The sequence below is a fragment of the Littorina saxatilis genome, linkage group LG5 (assembly GCF_037325665.1).
Source record: "Littorina saxatilis isolate snail1 linkage group LG5, US_GU_Lsax_2.0, whole genome shotgun sequence".
Taxonomy (NCBI): Eukaryota; Metazoa; Mollusca; class Gastropoda; order Littorinimorpha; family Littorinidae; genus Littorina; species Littorina saxatilis.
In genome coordinates this window covers 36493413-36515912 of record NC_090249.1, presented here as the reverse complement: position 1 = coordinate 36515912, position 22500 = coordinate 36493413, and the positions used below count along the sequence as shown (strand labels likewise).

The 22500-nt window shown below is 40.7% G+C and overlaps 2 protein-coding genes across 4 annotated transcripts in view; both read right to left on the bottom strand.

The window, feature by feature from the left end:
• LOC138967013 (phosphatidylinositol 3-kinase regulatory subunit gamma-like) overlaps positions 1–3917 on the bottom strand; it is a 28205-nt gene extending 24288 nt beyond the window's left edge. The window contains exon 1 of the mRNA XM_070339457.1: positions 3801–3917. The gene's annotated coding sequence lies outside the window, so the exon portion shown is untranslated. The remainder of the gene's footprint in view (positions 1–3800) is intronic.
• A 6359-nt stretch (positions 3918–10276) lies between these two features.
• LOC138967012 (phosphatidylinositol 3-kinase regulatory subunit gamma-like) overlaps positions 10277–22500 on the bottom strand; it is a 17664-nt gene continuing 5440 nt past the window's right edge. For 2 of the 3 annotated variants that reach the window (XM_070339454.1, XM_070339453.1), the window contains exons 3-10: positions 21339–21431; positions 19975–20149; positions 16558–16683; positions 15861–16003; positions 13884–14060; positions 13455–13544; positions 12928–13041; positions 10277–11878 (exon numbers count right to left, since the gene is read on the bottom strand). In XM_070339454.1, coding sequence (XP_070195555.1) covers positions 11638–11878; positions 12928–13041; positions 13455–13544; positions 13884–14060; positions 15861–16003; positions 16558–16683; positions 19975–20149; positions 21339–21431 — 1159 coding nt within the window. In that variant the 3' untranslated portion in view covers positions 10277–11637. Of the gene's footprint in view, positions 11879–12927; positions 13042–13454; positions 13545–13883; positions 14061–15860; positions 16004–16557; positions 16684–19974; positions 20150–21338; positions 21448–22500 lie in introns of all 3 variants that reach the window. The other variant, XM_070339455.1, reaches the window with a different exon arrangement.

Genomic DNA, 22500 nt, shown 5'->3' with positions numbered 1-22500 from the left:
GAGTTATATAAATCTTCATTTTTTCCTTCAACGACAGCTTTGTGGAATAATCTTCCAGAAAATATACAACAAACGCAGTCAGTTGGTGAATTTAAAAGGTATTTGACCGATGGAGATGTTGTTGTTCCACCGTATTATTATTTAGGCAACCGCCAGGGACAGGTACTTCACAGCAGGTTGAGATTAAACATGAGCGATTTGCAACAAGACTTAGTTGACCGACACCTCTCTGATAATTTAGAATGTACGTGTGGAGCATGCCCGGAAGATTCTGAACATTTCTTATTACACTGTCCAAAATTTAAAGAACATAGAACCATTTTATTCAATAGTCTGCCAACACACGTTCTGGACTGCAAAACACTCTTGTTTGGAAATACTGATTTAACTATATCTTTGAACACGAAAATATTCTCTGTTGTACAAGACTATGTTATGTTAACTAATCGCTTCGGCTGATATTATATTAACTGTGCAATTGATGTAGCCAGGCATTCTCTCCCTCCCTCTCTCTCTCTCCCTCTCCCTCTCCCTCTCTCTCTCTCTCTCTCTCTCTCTCTCTCTCTCTCTCTCTCTCTCTCTCTCTCTCTCTCTTTACCCTATTTGTATAAAACATAATTAAAGATTATCAAGATAAGTGTTGAAGCTATCACTTGTTCGCCATGTTTTGCCATCTGAATGTGTATTGATTATAAGTTCAAGAACGTGTCCATAAGCAATCTGCTTGTTAACGTTCTCAATGTTGTTATTGTTTGAAACGTGTGTATGAGAATTTGAATAAACACGCTTAAACCGACCACCTCCGGTTCTGACAAACTAACGGCGCTAGAGCGCTCAAAACAATTTCATTCGCTTTATTCACCCTCTCTGGATAACTTGCACATGTCAAAACAGTTGCAGAAACACAAACCTCAAAACCGTTAGGCTTTTTCTCTTTTTATATTTAGTCAAGTTTTGACTAAATATTTTAACATCGAGGGGGAATCGAAACGAGGGTCGTGGTGTATGTGCGTGTGTCTGTGTGTCTGTGTGTCTGTGTGTCTGTGTGTCTGTGTGTGTGTGTGTGTGTGTAGAGCGATTCAGACTAAACTACTGGACCGATCTTTATGAAATTTGACATGAGAGTTCCTGGGTATGAAATCCCCGAACGTTTTTTTCATTTTTTTGATAAATGTCTTTGATGACGTCATATCCGGCTTTTCGTGAAAGTTGAGGCGGCACTGTCACGCCCTCATTTTTCAACCAAATTGGTTGAAATTTTGGTCAAGTAATCTTCGACGAAGCCCGGACTTCGGTATTGCATTTCAGCTTGGTGGCATAAAAATTAATTAATGACTTTGGTCATTAAAAATCTGAAAATTGTAAAAAAAAATAAAAATTTATAAAACGATCCAAATTTACGTTTATCTTATTCCCCATCATTTGCTGATTCCAAAAACATATAAATATGTTATATTTGGATTAAAAACAAGCTCTGAAAATTAAATATATTAGAATTATTATCAAATTCTTTTTTTTCGAAATCAATTTAAAAACACTTTCATCTTATTCCTTGTTGGTTCCTGATTCCAAAAACATATAGATATAATATGTTTGGATTAAAAACACGCTCAGAAAGTTAAAACGAAGAGAGGTACAGAAAAGCGTGCTATCCTTCTCAGCGCAACGAATACCCCGCTCTTCTTGTCAATTCCACGGGCACTGCCTTTGCCACGGGCGGTGGAGTGACGATGCTACGAGTATACGGTCTTGCTGCGTTGCGTTGCGTTCAGTTTCATTCTGTGAGTTCGACAGCTACTTGACTAAATATTGTATTTTCGCTTTACGCGACTTGTTTATATTTAGTCAAGTTTTGACTAAATATTTTAACATCGAGGGGGAATCGAAACGAGGGTCGTGGTGTATGTGCGTGTGTGTGTCTGTGTGTGTGTGTGTGTGTAGAGCGATTCAGACTAAACTACTGGATCGATCTTTATGAAATTTGACATGAGAGTTCCTGGGTATGAAATCCCCGAACGTTTTTTTCATTTTTTTGATAAATGTCTTTGATGACGTCATATCCGGCTTTTCGTGAAAGTTGAGGCGGCACTGTCACGCCCTCATTTTTCAACCAAATTGGTTGAAATTTTGGTCAAGTAATGTTCGACGAAGCCCGGACTTTGGTATTGCATTTCAGCTTGGTGGCTTAAAAATTAATTAATGACTTTGGTCATTAAAAATCTGAAAATTGTAAAAAAAAATAAAAATTTATAAAACGATCCAAATTTACGTTTATCTTATTCTCCATCATTTGCTGATTCCAAAAACATATAAATATGTTATATTCGGATTAAAAACAAGCTCTGAAAATTAAATATATAAAAATTATTATCAAAATTAAATTGTCCAAATCAATTTAAAAACACTTTCATCTTATTCCTTGTCGGTTCCTGATTCCAAAAACATATAGATATGATATGTTTGGATTAAAAACACGCTCAGAAAGTTAAAACAAAGAGAGGTACAGAAAAGCGTGCTATCCTTCTTAGCGCAACTACTACCCCGCTCTTCTTGTCAATTTCACTGCCTTTGCCATGAGCGGTGGACTGACGATGCTACGAGTATACGGTCTTGCTGAAAAATGGCATTGCGTTCAGTTTCATTCTGTGAGTTCGACAGCTACTTGACTAAATATTGTATTTTCGCCTTACGCGACTTGTTTCACTTTTGGCAGCGTTCACTCTAAATTTGCCGTCTAAAACGGACTCGTTTCTGTCCACAGCCAAAGATGTTACCACACAAAAAGTGCTATATATATGACAGCTAAGACCGTATTTGTTACAAATCATTATTTACGTAAACAATGAATTATTTACGTAAACAATGAATTGTTTAGGTAAATAATGAATGGTTTACGTAAACAAAAAATTATTTAGAATTGTTTTACATTGTTTATAAACAATTACTTATTTAGCACATGAGCTTCTAAATAATGATTATTTAGCTAAAACTGGTGAAAAAACCATGAAAAGGTATCCAAATAATTATTTGACAAACGGAATGCCATACATTTTAGCAGTGTTGACCCCGAGGTTTTACCGCAAACAAAACATAATAGTAAAATATCAAAGTATGTGTGTGTCCCCTAATATGGACCACCTTCAACAAATCGACAAAAATAAAACCTAAATGCAATTTTCATTAATTCATTAAGAAGCTTGCTGAAAATAACCTATAACTAGCCCTCGAGATTTCAAAAACTATATCAAATAGTCTTCTTTTCGTGTTAGTTGATACTTTCACTTATTTTCACTCTGTTTTTGATAAGCTTCTTTAGTTTCCTGATGTGCTTCAAATAATGCTCTCATCAACCCGAAACAGATAAATCTAAAGCATCTTTTAATTAGTCTGACTTGTACACTAAGTTGTATCATGTTATTTTGAAGTATTGGGGGCTTTTAATAGTGATTCGTGAAGGCCTCTTCACTGGTCCATATTGGGCGCCCAGGCTCCTAATATGGACCATTTGTGATTTTTTCTTTATTTAATTTTTGCTGAATATCTATCAGAGCTAACTCACTTTTACCAGGCCTAACGGTTAACCTAAGAGAGAAGGACTACCAAACACAAAATGAAACTTCTTCGCAAGAAAACATGCTAGTTATCAGCATGAAACAAAACGTGGTCCATATTAGGAGCCCTACTCCTAGTTGTGACTGCAGGAGCTTCACAAAGCATTGCCTACATCAATACCTTCATGGTTTAATATTTAACGTATACATTACAATGACAAAAAGCTAAAAAGAAATATACACACTTACCAGTTGTTACTGTAATAACTTCACAAAGCGTGACAGGTCGAAACCAACTTGCTGCAAACCCCATTGGTTACTGGATGCGGAGAAAACACAACCGTACATCCATCGAAGAACACAGCTGGTGTTTTGTATTCTCCTGGCTTTGCTATTAACATCGAACAGGTGATGGTGACACGGGGGTATCGGTTACACTGACATGGCTAACGGAACGAAAGATAGGCCGGTGTCACGATTTCATCTTTCGCCTGTGTACATATTTCCCCCTCGACATATACTCAAGACTGAAATGTTGTTTCCTGGTAAAATTAAGAAGTGAAATTATTTATGGACGAAAAGCATGTCAGTTTCTTGCATGTGAAGAAAATTGGTGGTAGAATTTAATAGATTTCACCCCCAAAATCGAATTCTTCGAAAACGTGTATTGAGTGGTTACGTCCCTTGAGTAAGAAGGAAAACATTTTAGGATGAATCAAATTTCTAAGTTAAATAAAACAAATTGGTTGGACAAATTTGGCCCCATGAATGTAAGGTACACAAGGTCGCTCATCAGTACTATCGAAGGATGTTTTTTTGTTCAGTGTAGAGTTTATACTAGATCAACGAGGCCGAGAAGCGAAATATCAACACGGCGAAAGATGAAAACGTCACACCGGCTTGGGGCGGGAGGAGGTGAGTGTGCAGGAAAAGAGAGAGAAAGCGAAACAGAGTGTGTGTCACGATGTCAGTGTCTGTCTTTGTGTGTCTGTCCGAGCGTCTGTTGGTGCATCAGTGTCTGTCTTTCTGTCTGTCTGTCCGAGCGTCTGTTGGTGCATCAGTGTCTTTGAGTGCAACTAACACCTTTCTCTGTCTCTCACTCTCTATGCATTCAATGTGCCAGTGTTTTTTTCGGCAAACAACGGACAATACACACACAGCTAAACACTGATGACATCTCTGCAGCCATCGCGTATCGCCGGATTGTTTGTCTGTTTAGTGTGTGTGTGTGTGTGATCTGCGTGCCGCGTGCGTTTTTGTCACGTCTGTGCGTGTGTGGGCCGCGTGTGCGTTTGCGTGTGTGCCGAATCGAGTCATGCGTGCCAGTGCGTGCGTGCGTGCGTGCGTGCGTGCGTACATGCATGCATGCGTGCATGCTAGTGTGTGCGTAGGGGATTTGACCTTCAGTGAATTTCTTGTGCTTCACATTCCGTTTCAGGGTGTTGTTTTTTTTTAAACCCACTGCCACATTATTTCAACTTTCAACATTCACAACTTTTGTTAAACCTTTCTATGTTATCAGTTTTGTACATGTTCTTTTTCATTTCTGTATAATTCTGTTGACATTACATTACATTATAACGAAATGTGCGTTTTCTACAATCTATGCATTGTGTTAAGAATAGGACTTTTGATTGGCCTATTCATAAGGCTAATCTCATCAATATGTAGATACATTTATAATAGAGTTCATATGCTACGAATGTATTTTTGTTCTTACGATTTAATGACGGGATAAAAAACAAGTCGCGTAAGGCGAAATTACTACATTTAGTCAAGCTGTGGAACTCACAGAATGAAACTGAACGTAGTCCGCCGCTAGTGCAAAAGGCAGTGAAAGTAACGAGCCTGTTTGGCGCGGTAGCGGTTGCGCTATATGCTTCATAGCACGCTTTACTGTACCTCTCTTCGTTTTAACTTTCTGAGCGTGTTTTTAATCCAAACATATCATATTTATATGTTTTTGGAATCAGGAACCGACAAGGAGTAAGATGAAATTGTTTTTAAAACGATTTCGGAAATTTAATTTTAATCATAATTTTTTTATATTTTTAATTTTCAGAGCTTGTTTTTCATCCAAATATAACATATTTATATGTTTTTGGAATCAGAACATAATGAAGAACAAAATAAAAGTAATTTTGGATTGTTTTATAAAAACATAATTTTAATTACAATTTTCAGATGTTTAATGACCAAAGTCATCAATTAATTTTTAAGCCTCCATGCTGAAATGCAATACCGAAGTCCGGCCTTCGTCGAAGATTGCTTGGCCAAAATTTCAATCAATTTGATTGAAAAATGAAGGTGTGACAGTGCCGCCTCAACTTTTACAAAAATTCGAATATGACGTCATCAAAGATATTTATCAAAAAAATGAAAAAAACGTCTGGGGATTTCATACCCAGGAAATCTCATGTAAAATTTCATAAAGATCGGTCCAGTAGTTTAGTCTGAATCGCTCTACACACACACACACGCACAGACAGACACACACACATACACCACGAATATCTCGATTCCCCCTCTATGTTAAAACATTTAGTCAAAACTTGACTAAATGTAAAAACAAGTCGCGAAAGGCGAAATTACTACATTTAGTCAAGCTGTGGAACTCACAGAATGAAACTGAACGCACTGCATTTTTTCACAATGACCGTAGTCCGCCGCTTGTGCAAAACGGAGTGAAACTGACGAGCCTGTTCAGCGCGGTAGTGGTTTCGCTGTGCTGCATAGCACGCTTTTCTGTACCTCTATTCGTTTTAACTTTCTGAGCGTGTTTTTAATCCAAACATATCATATCTATATGTTTTTGGAATCAGGAACCGACAAGGAATAAGATGAATCTGTTTTTAAATCGATTTCGGAAATTTAATTTTAATCATAATTTTTATATTTTTAATTTTCAGAGCTTGTTTTTATTCCAAATATAACATATTTATATGTTTTTGAAATCAGGAAATGATGTAGAATAAGATTAATGTAAATTTGGATCGTTTTATATAAAAAAAATTATTACAATTTTCAGATTTTTAATGAACAAAGTCATTAATTAATTTTTAATCCACCAAGCTGAAATGCAATACCGAAGTCCGGCCTTCGTCGAAGATTGCTTTACAAACATTTCAATCAATTTGATTGAAAAATGAGGGTGTGACAGTGCCGCCTCAACTTTTACAAAAAAACGGATATGACGTCATCAAAGACATTTATCAAAAAAATGAAAAAAACGTCTGGGGATTTCATACCCAGGAACTCTCATGTCAAATTTCATAAAGATCGGTCCAGTAGTTTAGTCTGAATCGCTCTACACACACACACACACGCACACACGCACGCACACACACACACACGCACATACACCACGACCCTCGTTTCGATTCCCCCTCGATGTTAAAATATTTAGTCAAAACTTGACTAAATATAAAAACGGTCCGGGGATATCATTCCCAGAAACTCTCATGTCAAATTTTATAAAGATCGGTCCAGTAGTTTGGTCTGAATCGCTCTACACACACACACGCACAGACAGACAGACAGACACACACACATACACCACGACCCTCGTCTCGAGTCCCCCTCTATGTTAAAACATTTAGTCAAAACTTGACTAAATGTAAAAAGAGAAAAACGTGCTTACTTTGCAAGCTATGTAAATTCAGATTCATTTCAATTCACCTCTCTCTCTCCTTTTCTTTCTCTCTCTCTCTCTCTCTCGCTCTCTCTCTCTCTCTCTCTCTCTCTCTCTCTCTCTCTCTCTCTCTCTCTCTCTCTCTCTCTCACACACTTCCACCTCTAAAACACTTATTGATCATATCTATGTTTCTGAAAAACGTCATTTAAAGAAACATGTGTACCGTTTTTTGCAGTAATTAAGTGACCACGTGGTCTCGTAAAGGGGTAAAGGCATTCCAAAAACAGGTCACAGAACAATTACATATCGTTCATTCTCTCATTTCAGTGAAAGTGAATTTCTTTCTGCTTTAAAAAAAATAGTCCACTTTCAAATACTTACAATTTTACAAACCCTGACCAAGCTTTGGATTTTTGGATATCTATATTCATTAATATTTATAACAAACACGCACCCCTTAAAACACATCGAATAAAGCAGATTGCAAAACCTAAATGGATCGACCAAGACATAGACAATGCAGCAAATTACCGTGATTTTTTAAAAGAACATGGTACCCATGAAGAGAACCGGCACGGTTGGCCTAGTGGTAAGGCGTCCGCCCCGTGATCGGGAGGTCGTGGGTTCAAACCCCGGCCGGGTCATACCTAAGACTTTAAAATTGGCAATGTAGTGGCTGCTCCGCCTGGCGTCTGGCATTATGGGGTTAGTGCTAGGACTGCTTGGTCCGGTGTCAGAATAATGTGACTGGGTGAGACATGAAGCCTGTGCTGCGACTTCTGTCTTGTGTGTGGCGCACGTCATATGTCAAAGCAGCACCGCCCTGATATGGCCCTTCGTGGTCGGCTGGGCGTTAAGCAAACAAACAAACAAACAAACAAACATGATAAGCAATCAGGGTTTAGGCAAAAACACTCATGTCAAACAGCGCTGATCAGCTTAGTTGACCAGTGGCTAAACAACATTAATAATAACCAGTTCTGTGCTGCTCTATTTGTTGACTTTTCTAAAGCTTTTGACCTAATTGACCATAAACTCCTTATCAAAAAGCTTGAGATTTATGGATTGGCAACTGATTCTGTTAACATTTTAAAATCTTTCCTGTCAGATAGACAGCAAAGTACTTATCTGAATCAATCATACTCTTGTAAACAAACAGTAAGGTTTGGAGTTCCACAAGGTTCTATTCTTGGTCCTTTACTATCTATATTAATGACCTACCATTATTTGTTAAATGTATGTGTGAACTATTTGCAGATGATACTACAATTCATTCTAGTCACAAAGATCTAAGTGAGCTAGCAAGAGTCCTCCAAGAAAACATTGATCGATTGCTTTCTTTCTTTCTTTATTTGGTGTTTAACGTCGTTTTCAACCACGAAGGTTATATCGCGACGAGGGAAAGGGGGGAGATGGGATAGGGGAAAGGGGGGAGATGGGATAGAGCCACTTGTTAAGTGTTTCTTGTTCACAAAAGCACTAATCAAAAAATTGCTCCAGGGGCTTGCAACGTAGTACAATATATGACCTTACTGGGAGAATGCAAGTTTCCAGTACAAAGGACTAAACATTTCTTACATACTGCTTGACTAAAATCTTTACAAACATTGACTATATTCTATACAAGAACCACTCAACAAGGGTAAAAGGAGAAACAGAATCCGTTAGTCGCCTCTTACGACATGCGGGGGGCAGAGAAATAAGGATGTGGAAAAGAAGACTTTTGGTAAGTGAAATAAAGGTGATGGATCCAGTCAGGTAGAAATAAGACAACAAGAAAAGAATTGGAAAACTGCAGGGAATAGTAGGGAGAGTTTTCTTGGAAGGAAATATAGGTGAAAGGACTGGTAAGGCAGAAATAAGACAAAAGAAGAGAAGTAAAGGGGTGGGGTAACTCTGTGGAAACACTCCCGCCGCGTGAAGGCGACCCCATGGGAGCATCGATTGCTGGAATGGTCAGAACTAAACCATATGTCACTGAACCCAAATAAAACTAAATGCATGCTTCTAACCACTAGATAAAAACGACAAAATCTATCATCAACATTTCCTAAACTACAAATACAAAATGAAGATGTAACTCAAGTTGATAACCATAAAGTCTTGGGAATAACTATTGATAACAATCTGTCTTGGTCAAAACATTTAGATACACTTTGTAAAAATACTTCTAAAAATAATATATCAGTTATCAAAAATTAAACACTTTCTAGACCTACGCACACGGAAACTGTTTTTTCAGGCATGTATTCAATCAACTATTGATTATGCGTCCACAGTGTGGGACTCTGCAATTGCAAACACTTTGAAACACTTGTGCTCTTTACATAGACGAGCTATTAAATTAATTCTTTTAAAAAATGCATCTCTCTCTACGTCTGATTATAAAAAATTAAAGATTCTTCCTATCAAATTAAGATTTACCTATAACAAAGGTGCAATGATGCATAAAATTATGTCAGGAAATGCACCTACATTCATTGCCTCAAATTTCAAACTGAATAATTCAAGAAAACTAAACAAATTAATTACCCCAACCCCTAGAATTGACCTTTACAATTCAAGTTTTTCTTATTCTGGCGCCTTATTGTGGAACTCCATTCCTGATTTAATTAAAATGCAATTCAGTGAAACTTCCTTCAAGGAACTCTACATGCTGTTTCTCTTTGAAACAAGTAAATAATTATGTGATAATATTACATCATTGCTTGATATTCATAATGCATTTTGAAATGTCTTTTTAATTTTTTGACATGTTAATTATATAAATTGTATTGTAATTAACTTAACTTCTATTTCTTCTTGTTATTAATCGAGTTACCCTCAATGGGCGGGGGCCGGGTGAAAAAAAGCATGTATACATTGCTTATTCTGTTACCCTCGATAAATAAATAAAGTTCAAAGTTCAAAGTTCACACACACACACACACACACACACACACACACACACACACACACCAACACACATTCACCCCCGCTCTCTCTCTCACACACACACACACACACACACATACACATACACCTCTCTCTCTCTCTCTCTCTCTCTCTCTCTCTCTCTCTCTCTCTCTCTCTTTCTCAATGTCCATCGCCGTTTTCGTTTTTAAATTTATTTTTTGATCTAGTTCAAATACAAACACTAGCAGAAGCAGCAGCAGCAACATGTGACCGCCTTACCCACATATACCTTCTGCATATAATGTCAACACAACAATGATGTATGTATCTGCAACATTCGAAACAAAACTTACGTATGATGACCCCAGTGCGTGGAATAGTTGGAAACGACGTCGACGAAGACGACGACGAAGACGACGACGAAGACGAAGACGATGACGATGATGATGTGTGATCGATATTATGCGAGTTTTCAATGCTAAAACGTTATCAAGGGTTCACAAACTTTTGCCGACTTCGCACTCATAAAGTGCTCTTATTCGGTGCCAGTGTATGGAAGATTAAGTATATACAAACTTAAATCTATAACTTATGTAAAATCCCTTCAGACCAGTTCACAATGATAGTGTTTCTTCAAGTTGAAGTTCTCGGTGTAAACCACCATTATGTCGTCACAGTCTGCATGAAAATGAAAGCCTTAGTCCAAACCGCCAATATGGAGTCTTCAAGACAGTTCAGCAGTGTGAATATTAAGCTTTTATAAATTAACTGAACTGAAAACTCTCAGTCCAGTTCACAATAATCTTGTTTCTTCAAGTCAACTTAAAGTCCTCGGTCTGAAACACTATTAAGTTACGGTCCAAACCGCCCATGTGGAGTGTCCTCGCGACAGTTCAGCAGTGTGAATAGTACACTTTCATACACGGACTGAACTGATTTCAAGGGGAACAAATCTCAGTCCAGTCCACACAAATGGTGTATCTTCAAATTGGAGTCTTCAGTTTACATTTCCATCATGTCGTTTGAAACAAATATGAAGCCCTTTGTCAAAAACACTAGGGAATAACAATGGGTTATTTTGCTTTCCGTCGTCGCCATCGTGAAAAAGCAACCAACATAGCTTTTTGCCTCTTGTGTATCTTGTTCGTCCACCTCGAAGACCGATAGGTCAAAGTTCTGGTGAATGTTTGGTTTTATCTATTTTATAACGTTCCATTCCTGATTTTGGGTTCTTGGTTTTGGGTTCTTGATTTTGGGTTTTTGATTTTGGGTTCTCGATTTCAGGTTTTTGATTTTAAGTTCTTGATTTTAGAATCTTGATTTTGCAACACCAGAAGTCAATGTGTTTCGGATTTCAAATAAATACTAAGCAAAGTTTTGTTTAATCGACGTACTCAGTTCATGTTACACACAATACCCTTCTCCCCTTGTCCCCCATGTACCCCCTGCCCAACACACACACGCTGATGAGGAATCCAAACCGCCAATATCCGCAGAAATCCCCGTTTGAAACAAAAATGCTCTCACAATCTTGAGCCTTCCAAAACAAAAGACAAATCAATCGTCTCCCTCTGACATTTCAGAGCCAGAGAGTCGATGCTTATAGTTCACCGGGTACGTCAGGCAGACATCTAGGCTTCGGTTATAATGCTTGAGAGAGACAGTCCTGTGCTTAATGACGAGCTCCTTGAGGGTGGAAAAGATGCAGTATTCCGGGTGGAAGCCGTACGCGTCCCTGTTTCTGCTGTGGTAGATCATGCAGTGACGAACCTCCGCCCCGTTTTCGCCCAGGGCGCACCTGTAAGTATGAAAACCAGCAAAAAGTGATGAATTCCGGGTACAGTGTCATTCGTACACTGACATCAGAATAGGAAAATCTTGCTGATTGCCTATTTGTAAGGTGAAAAACAAACAAACTGAGGCAAGTCGCTGGCACAAGGTCAGTGAACTGCACACAAAATCGACAGCTTTTCTGACAAGGCTTACTTCCCTTTATCTCTCGCTGAAATTAATATTACGAAATCGAATTCTTATGACTATCAGGGGCGGACGAGGTGGGGGGGGGGGGGGGGGGGGTCTGGGGTTTCCGGAACCCCCCCCCCCCCCAGCCAAAAAATATAAATATTTTTGTGTGTTTTTTTGGGTTGAGTTTCAATTTTTGGGGTATTAATCAGTGACAAAATCTGCTGCCTGAAACTGGTAATGATCATCCTCAGAATGCACCAGATTGCACCATTTTGCATCCTTTTTTTCAAAATTTTCCGGGGGGGGCATGCCCCCGGACCCCCCTAGCAAGCTAGGCGCTTCGCGCCGTCAGCTCGGCGCTTCGCGCTTTCACACCCATATCTTCACAATATACTTTTGGAACCCCCCCCCCCCCTAAAATGAACTGATCCGCCCCTGACTATACTTTATTTTTTTAGTTGTACACATGTGTGTTTACAGTTGCAGTTGCTACTTTTGAATTTTTTGTTTTTTTGTTTAATCCGTTCTCGTTCCCTACCTGGTAGGGCGAGTGTTGAACGTTCAAAAAACCTGTATACTTGTTTATGGTTTGTCCTCGTTGATAAAGATGTTGGCTTGACTTGTCTAGTCCTCTGTGTGTGTGTGTGTGTGTGTGTGTGTGTGTGTGTGTGTGTGTGTGTGTGTGTGTGTGTGTGTGTGTGTGTGTGTGTGTGTGTGTATCTCTCTTTCTCTCTCATTCTCTCTCTCTGTCTCTCTCTCTCTCTCTCTCCACCCCCACCCCCCCTCTCTCTCTCTCTCTCACTCTCTCTCTCACCCTCTCTCCCCCTTCCCCCCTCTCTCTCTCCTCCCTTCTCTCTCATTTTCTCTCAGAATGTTACTGACACCATGGAGAGGGCGTGTCCTCCCTGACTGCTGGGTCTGACCAGGAAGGTACCGGGCACTCGGTCAGCCATCAGTTGCAGGGCCCCCCTGCTGTCACAGTCAACTGACCAGTACCTGTAATAGTGACCGCCGTGACATCACATTAATAGCACGTCATCAACTCTTTGCGTCACATCTGTATGAATCACAAAGAATCTTTTTTTTTTTTATTCAACAAAAATTCTTTGTGATACATCAATAGAAATCTCAAGGCATGAGCAACAATATCTCTGAGACTCTCTGAGCATCCACAAAACTATGAGCATCGGAGAATCTGTCAGTATTTAAAAGACGTAAGAATCTACAAGCCTCTCTAAGCACAAACACAGGCACACACGCACGCACGCACGCACGCACGCACGCACACACGCACGCACGCACGAACGCACGCACGCACGCACAAACACACACACACACACACACGCACACACTGACTACGCACACACACACACACACACACACACACACACACACACACACACACTCACTCTGGATTATAATGGCTGAGATTGGTATGTTTCTCCTGCTTCAGCAGCAAGTCTAGGTAATCTCTGTCTATCTCTCGCTCCTCCACTCGCCTGCAACATGAGTGGGTTAGGTTTTAATGTAGCATCAACAACAACAACAACAACAACAACAACAACAACAACAACAACAACAACAACAACACCAACACCACCACCACCAACAACACCACCACCACCACCACTAACATCAACAACAACATCAACAACAACACTAACAACAACAACAAAAACAACACCTCCACAAACAACACCAACAACAATTAACACCACCTCCACCACCACCACCACCACCACCATCACAACAATAACAACAATAACACCACTAAAAACAACAACAATAAAAAATTAAAAAATACAAACACAACAACAACACCAACAACAGAAGCTTACAATCGCAGAAGAGTGAGTTCTTGCTGCATCTCGAGCAGCTGGGGATGAAGCAGCTCCATCTCTTCCAGCTGCTGGTTAGCTGATGCCTCCAGCTGCCTCAGGTTCGATTCTTCCTGCTCCAGTCTGATCCCCACGGTCTGAATCCGGCTGTGAACGGCCGCTCTGTTCAACGCTAGGCTGAAACGGACAGGAGAAAAGTTCTTGTAAAGGAATAAAAATAATGATAAACTATGGACGTATAGCCCTATTCACCACCAAACAGCCGAGCACTTTACAAAATACGTTCTATTGTACATTAAACATTCAACAATACACACATGAACATATGTTGGGATGATCCACATCACTGTAAATAAATAATAACAAGTTTAAAACACATTATTGCTACGACCATCTTGGGGACATTCTAAGATAAGTCGCGACATCCTTTTTTTCTTTCTTTGTTCCTGTTGTGTTTCTTGTTTTCCCACTTAAAAAGCCGTATAGTCGAGTTTTTTTGTGAATGTTTTGTTTTGTCCTAAATTCCAAAAATGTCATCTTTCTTGATTTTTGACTATTTGAAACAAAAGCACTCCTATAAAATACAATACATATTAAAAATAGGATTTAAATCAAACAATAAATAAGCACACAAACGGGCACACACTGCGAGCACCTACACATCACCTTTAATCAATATCAGCACACTCCTGCTTGCAAAAACACCGGTCTAAAATCTCCCTAAGAGCTACACAGACAGGCTCGATTTCACGCTGGAGTCTGCCCCCAATAGAAAGGTCCTCAAACATTTTGAAGGGAATTTTGCTGTGAGTTCAAGGCGTGCTATGACAGGAAGTCACCATACGTACAATTTAAACTAGTGGATTTAGCGAAATGAATTCTTTAAAAAAAAGCTCCCACTGTGCAGAGAGACCACCCAGGCTGTTCATTTATCGTTTGTGACCAAGTGGAGGGATGCTCTTTTATCCATCCATCAATCAATATGAAGCATATATCGCGCGTATTCCGTGGGCGCAGTTCTAAGCGCAGGGATTTATCTTTATTTTTTATTTTATGCAATTTATATCGCGCACATATTCAAGGCGCAGGGATTTATTTATGCCGTGTGAGATGGAATTTTTTTAACACAATACATCACGCATTCACATTGGCAAGCAGATCGCAGCCATTTCGGCGCATATCCTACTTTTCACGGCCTATTATTCCAAGTCACACGGGTATTTTGGTGGACATTTTTATCTATGCCCATACAATTTTGCCAGGAAAGACCCTTTTGTCAATCGTGGGATCTGTAACGTGCACACCCCAATGTAGTGTACACGAAGGGACCTCGGTTTTTCGTCTCATCCGAAAGACTAGCACTTGAACCCACCACCTAGGTTAGGAAAGGGGGGAGAAAATTGCTAACGCCCTGACCCAGGGTCGAACTCGCAACCTCTCGCTTCTGAGCGCAAGTGCGTTACCACTCGGCCACCCAGACCACTGTAGAAGCCTGGCCAGATCGGAGACGATGAGTCGAACCGTTTATTACTACGGCAAATAACTCACTTCACTGGAAACAGACAGACTGTTGTGTTTGTTTGTTTGTTTGCTTAACGCCCAGCCGACCACGAAGGGCCATACCAGGGCGGTGCTGCGGCTTTGACATATAACGTGCGCCACACACAAGACAGAAGTCGCAGCACAGGCTTCATGTCTCACCCAGTCACATTATTCTGACACCGGACCAAGCAGTCCTAGCACTAACCCCATCATAATGCCAGACGCCAGGCGGAGCAGCCACTAGATTGCCAATTTTAAAGTCTTAGGTATGACCCGGCCGGGGTTCGAACCCACGACCTCCCGATCACGGGGCGGACGCCTTAGGCCTACCACTAGGCCAACCGTGCCGGTTGTGTCAGAGTGTAAGGACGATCTAATCCTAAGTAACAGCGTGTACACGTCTCTTTGGTGACAACACGGGAATGAACATCTCACCTCTCTTCCTCTTGGGACATAGCTTCTGCGGCGGGTTTCATCATAGTGCACGACAGTTCCGTGCTCTGTAACCCCATCTGTTCCTCGAAGAGTGACGTCACTACCTTCAGTGACGTAATCTTCGTCTTGCAGAGCTGCAGCTCCTGTACAATGAACAGCGCACAAACAAAAGGTAGTGAAACAGCTGCTTCTATCATTGTACTACATGTAGTAAATAAAATAGACTGCCAACGTTCCAAAATTCAGAACCAAAATCAGAATCAGCTAAAGAGACGATATACATTAATAACCAACCAACCCACCAACCAACCAACCAACCAACCAACCAATCAACCAACCAATCCGGACCAGCACCGCCACCAAGGTGATGGGGTCTATGTCGACCAAAAGTGTGGGATTCCCTGTAGGTGGAGTTCCTGGAGGGGGATTCCTTGTATACAGGGAATCCCACAGGGTGGAGTTTTTCAATAAAACTTGCAAACCATACTCGAATTTCTAAGAAATATCAAAAAAGATTGAAAAACATCAAATTCTACCGATGTCGCTAAGCATCACGTGACTTTCAGCGATATCAGCGACACGCTACAGGAACTAAATCCTGTGGTATTCCCTGTATACAGGAAATCCCCCTCCAGGAACTCCACCTACAGGGAATCCCACTCTTTTGGTCGACATAGACCCCATCAGCGAAACTCACCTTCAGTGTCAGTTCACGCCGGCGCACGTGGTTTGTGTAGGAGCTGTTGTGAAGCTCGCAGTCCTTGTTCTTGTCCACCAGTTCTCTCAGCAGTTCGTACGCCGTCTCTTCGTCTGTTTTCTCGGGCTGTGTTCCAACAACAGACACAAATCGTATCTACTATGATATATCATCATATTATATTCTTAGCTTATACAATGGAACCCTCCTATAAAAACCCTCATTTTAAGACTCCCTCCCTTTTAAGACCTTGGTTTTCTATTCATAGCCTCTGTAAGTTTACCTCCATTTTAAGACTCCCTTCCTTTTAAGACCTTGGTTTTCTATTCATAGCCTCTGTAAGTTTACCTCCATTTTAAGACTCACTCCCTTTTAAGACCTTGGTTTTCTATTCATAGCCTCTGTAAGTTTACCTCCATTTTAAGACTCACTCCCTTTTAAGACCTTGGTTTTCTATTCATAGCCCCTGTAAGTTTACCTCCATTTTAAGACTCACTCCCTTTTAAGACCTTGGTTTTCTATTCATAGCCTCTGTAAGTTTACCTCCATGTTAAGACTCCCTCCCTTTTAAGACCTTGGTTTTCTATTCATAGCCTCTGTAAGTTTACCTCCATGTTAAGACTCCCTCTCTTTTAAGACCTTGGTTTTCTATTCATAGCCTCTGTAAGTTTACCTCCATTTTAAGACGCCCTCCCTTTTAAGACCTTGGTTTTCTATTCATAGCCTTTGTAAGTTTACCTCCATGTTAAGACTCCCTCCCTTTTAAGACCTTGGTTTTCTATTCATAGCCTCTGTAAGTTTACCTCCATGTTAAGACTCCCTCCCTTTTAAGACCTTGGTTTTCTATTCATAGCCTCTGTAAGTTTACCTCCATTTTAAGACTCTCTCCATTTTAAGACCTTGCTTTTCTATTCATAGCCTCTGTAAGTTTACCTCCATGTTAAGACTCCCTCCCTTTTAAGACCTTGGTTTTCTATTCATAGCCTCTGTAAGTTTACCTCCATGTTAAGACTCCCTCCCTTTTAAGACCTTGCTTTTCTATTCATAGCCTCTGTAAGTTTACCTCCATTTTAAGACTCCCTCCCTTTTAAGACCTTGGTTTTCTATTCATAGCCTCTGTAAGTTTACCTCCATTTTAAGACTCTCTCCATTTTAAGACCTTGGTTTTCTATTCATAGCCTTTGTAAGTTTACCTCCATGTTAAGACTCCCTCCCTTTTAAGACCTTGGTTTTCTATTCATAGCCTCTGTAAGTTTACCTCCATTTTAAGACTCTCTCCATTTTAAGACCTTGGTTTTCTATTCATAGCCTTTGTAAGTTTACCTCCATGTTAAGACTCCCTCCCTTTTAAGACCTTGGTTTTCTATTCATAGCCTCTGTAAGTTTACCTCCATGTTAAGACTCCCTCCCTTTTAAGACCTTGGTTTTCTATTCATAGCCTTTGTAAGTTTACCTCCATGTTAAGACTCACTCCCTTTTAAGACCTTGGTTTTCTATTCATAGCCTCTGTAAGTTTACCTCCATTTTAAGACTCCCTCCCTTTTAAGACCTTGGTTTTCTATTCATAGCCTTTGTAAGTTTACCTCCATGTTAAGACTCCCTCCCTTTTAAGACCTTGCTTTTCTATTCATAGCCTCTGTAAGTTTACCTCCATGTTAAGACTCCCTCCATTTTAAGACCTTGGTTTTCTATTCATAGCCTCTGTAAGTTTACCTCCATGTTAAGACTCCCTCCATTTTAAGACCTTGGTTTTCTATTCATAGCCTCTGTAAGTTTACCTCCATGTTAAGACTCCCTCCCTTTTAAGACCTTGGTTTTCTATTCATAGCCTCTGTAAGTTTACCTCCATTTTAAGACTCCCTCCCTTTTAAGACCTTGGTTTTCTATTCATAGCCTCTGTAAGTTTACCTCCATGTTAAGACTCCCTCCCTTTTAAGACCTTGGTTTTCTATTCATAGTCTCTGTAAGTTTACCTCCATTTTAAGACTCCCTCCATTTTAAGACCTTGGTTTTCTATTCATAGCCTCTGTAAGTTTACCTCCATGTTAAGACTCCCTCCCTTTTAAGACCTTGGTTTTCTATTCATAGCCTCTGTAAGTTTACCTCCATGTTAAGACTCACTCCCTTTTAAGACCTTGGTTTTCTATTCATAGCCTCTGTAAGTTTACCTCCATTTTAAGACTCCCTCCATTTTAAGACCTTGGTCTTCTACTCATAGCCTCTGTAAGTTTACCTCCATGTTAAGACTCCCTCCCTTTTAAGACCTTGGTTTTCTATTCATAGCCTCTGTAAGTTTACCTCCATGTTAAGACTCCCTCCCTTTTAAGACCTTGGTTTTCTATTCATAGCCTCTGTAAGTTTACCTCCATGTTAAGACTCCCTCCCTTTTAAGACCTTGGTTTTCTATTCATAGCCTCTGTAAGTTTACCTCCATTTTAAGACTCCCTCCATTTTAAGACCTTGGTTTTCTATTCATAGCCTCTGTAAGTTTACCTCCATTTTAAGACTCCCTCCCTTTTAAGACCTTGGTTTTCTATTCATAGCCTCTGTAAGTTTACCTCCATGTTAAGACTCTCTCCCTTTTAAGACCTTGGTTTTCTATTCATAGCCTCTGTAAGTTTACCTCCATGTTAAGACTCCCTCCCTTTTAAGACCTTGGTTTTCTATTCATAGCCTTTGTAAGTTTACCTCCATGTTAAGACTCCCTCCCTTTTAAGACCTTGGTTTTCTATTCATAGCCTCTGTAAGTTTACCTCCATTTTAAGACTCCCTCCATTTTAAGACCTTGGTTTTCTATTCATAGCCTCTGTAAGTTTACCTCCATTTTAAGACTCCCTCCCTTTTAAGACCTTGGTTTTCTATTCATAGCCTCTGTAAGTTTACCTCCATGTTAAGACTCCCTCCCTTTTAAGACCTTGGTTTTCTATTCATAGCCTCTGTAAGTTTACCTCCATTTTAAGACTCCCTCCCTTTTAAGACCTTGGTTTTCTATTCATACCCTCTGTAAGTTTACCTCCATGTTAAGACTCCCTCCCTTTTAAGACCTGATGTTCTTAGGTTTCTGAAAGTCTTATAAGGGGGTTCCACTGTATCACATATAATTAATACATGCTCCTGCCCACGAGTGTTCCGACACACCCCTCACTAGTGATTGGCCCCTCCAATGTTTGTCCGAGTAAAAAGCAAGGGCGTTCACTCTTTTCACAACCCATATCAACCCGACAAGAGTTATTTTTTTGGAATTCGTCTAACGCCGAGAAAACAAATCCTGGCACCATCCCTGTATAACCTTTACAATGCAATGTAAAAATCCTGGGTTAATCGGAGGTGGTCTATATATATATATATGATGGCTAAACGAGTAGGAATATAATTAATCTGTAATGTGCACTGGTCCTAGAAGTGTTAATCACTCGCCTTGCAGACCGGGTTGAGAAGTTCAATGTTGGGGAAGAGTCTCTGGAGGACGTGGGTGTTGTTCTGGAGGTGTTCCACAAGGTTCGCAACGTCACCAAAGTCACAGTTGTCAGCGACTACTCCGTAGCCCTTGGGCCCTTGATGGATTCGGATATTACGTACTCTCTGCTTTTTCCTGTACAGAAAATACATATGTAGTTGGACCTGTCCTGGCGATCACCTCTCGGTAACGACCACCTGCCCATCACGGCAAACTACAAGTTGTTTTTATTATTTTTTATTTCATTCCCCTTTTTATAACGACCACCTGTCTACACGGACCACTTTTGTTCGGTCCTTTGGGTGGTCGTTTTAGACATGTTCGACTGTAGATTGCATCTTCGCTGATGGGTTGCATGCTCTAGAGTGGAATCGCTTTTCTAAGACTCCTTGACTCTAGACTTACTCTTTTTGTGTGTGTCTAAAACAGGGGTATCGGCACGGTTGGCCTAGTGGTAAGGCGTCCGCCCCGTGATCGGGAGGTCGTGAGTTCGAACCCCGGCCGGGTCATACCTAAGACTTTAAAATTGGCAATCTAGTGGCTGCTTCGCCTGGCGTCTGGCATTATGGGGTTAGTGCTAGGACTGCTTGGTCCGGTGTCAGAATAATGTGACTGGGTGAGACATGAAGCCTGTGCTGCGACTTCTGTCTTGTGTGTGGCGCACGTTATATGTCAAAGCAGCACCGCCCTGATATGGCCCTTCGTGGTCGGCTGGGCGTTAAGCAAACAAACAAACAAAACAAGGGTTTCTACTGTCGAGACAACACAGTAAGAATATGAAAGTCGTTTCTCGATTCCATGCACACAGGATCCACACAATAAAAAAGAAGCAGCTTGAAGGATATAACCCTTGTTAGTGATTGCGGGAAACCCTCACTCATGCTGCAAACACAGGACAGTGCAATCCACTTTTTGCAAATCCGGTTATAGTCACGTCCTCGGTTAAAGCAAATGGCTTTGTGATTCCAAATCATTTTTAACGTGTAAAGCGTAACGTGCTTGTCATTCTGTGTCCATAGTGAAATAGTTCATTTGTGTCTGTCTGTCTGTCTGTCTGTCTGGCTGGCTGGCTGGCTAGCTGGCTGGCTGTCTGGCTGTCTGTAAGTCTGTCTGTCTGCCTGCCTGCCTGCCTGCCTGTCTGTCTGGCTGTCTGTCTGGCTGTCTGGCTGTCTGTAAGTCTGTCTGCTTGCCTGTCTGCCTGCCTGCCTGGCTGCCTGCCTGTCTGTCTGGCAGTCTGTCTGGCTGTCTGTCTGTCTGTCTGTCTGTCTGTCTGTCAGTCAGTCAGTCAGTCAGTCTGTCTGTCTGTCTGTCTGTCTGCTTTTACCTGACAACCAAGGTGTATTCTCCGGGAGTGGTTGAATCTCGCACCAGGAAGTCTCCGTGCTCATGTTCCATCAGAATGTCTGTCGCCTCTTCCCTGCACAGGCCGCAAACTTAAAGGCACAGTAAGCCTCCCGTAAACCATCACAGATACGGTCAGGCTTTTACACACAGTACAAACACCCTTTCATTTAAACACTCACCGATTGAGAACATCCTAGGTGCCCTCCGTAAAGAGCGAACAATTTTCAAAGAATTTATTTTTGCGTGGTTTATCTTACCCCTGAGCCATCGTGAACCCGTGTGATCCAGTTTCCCCTTTTCACAATGTAGTCGTCAGTTAGTCATTTGAATGCGACTCGATGTGAGCTTATCTACAATAGCACGTTTTTATGCACGAAACAAACGGCTGTGGTTCACAAGAACTCCAGCGATGGCTTTTGACTGTTGAGAGGAACGGCGATATGCATAAACAGTCGTCTGCTACGACCCTTGCGTGACCCTGCTTCCGGGCTTTTCTTTTTTCAAACTTTCACAACTTCGAATTGTACTGATCTTGTCTTGATGAAAAAAGAATTCTTTTATGATTAAAGAATGTTTGTGTAACAAGCTGTCAATTTATTATTTAGATTTTAAAAGTTAGGTCCAGCGCAAAAACGCACCACGGTCCAAAAACATTTTGATAATCATCGATCCACGGCTATCGCCAGTTTACATCGATAGAATGAGACCCGAAGGGAAGTAACTCATTTTTGACCTGAGTCAATGGATGGGTCCAAAAAGTGTTCGAGACAATCTGCAAAATTAATTCTTTAAAAATTGCTCGCTCTTTACGTAGGGCACCTAGGGCTAGGATGTTCCGGTTTGGTGAGCGTTCAAATGGAAGGGTGTTTGTACTGTGTGTAAAAGCCTGACAGTATCTGTGATGGTTTACGGGAGGCTTACTGTCCGGGCGTGATTTCCGGTATTGAATATTCATAACAGCCGTCCAGCACCAAAACGAGGCGCCATTGTTGTAGAGGAGCAAGTCCACGAAAATAAATTCTTTGAAAATTTCTCACGCTCGACAGAAAGCAGCCAGGATGTTCCCGTTCGGTGAGCGTTCAAATGGAAGTATTCTTGTACTGTATGTAGACGCTCGGGGAGCTCTGTGATGGTTTACGGGA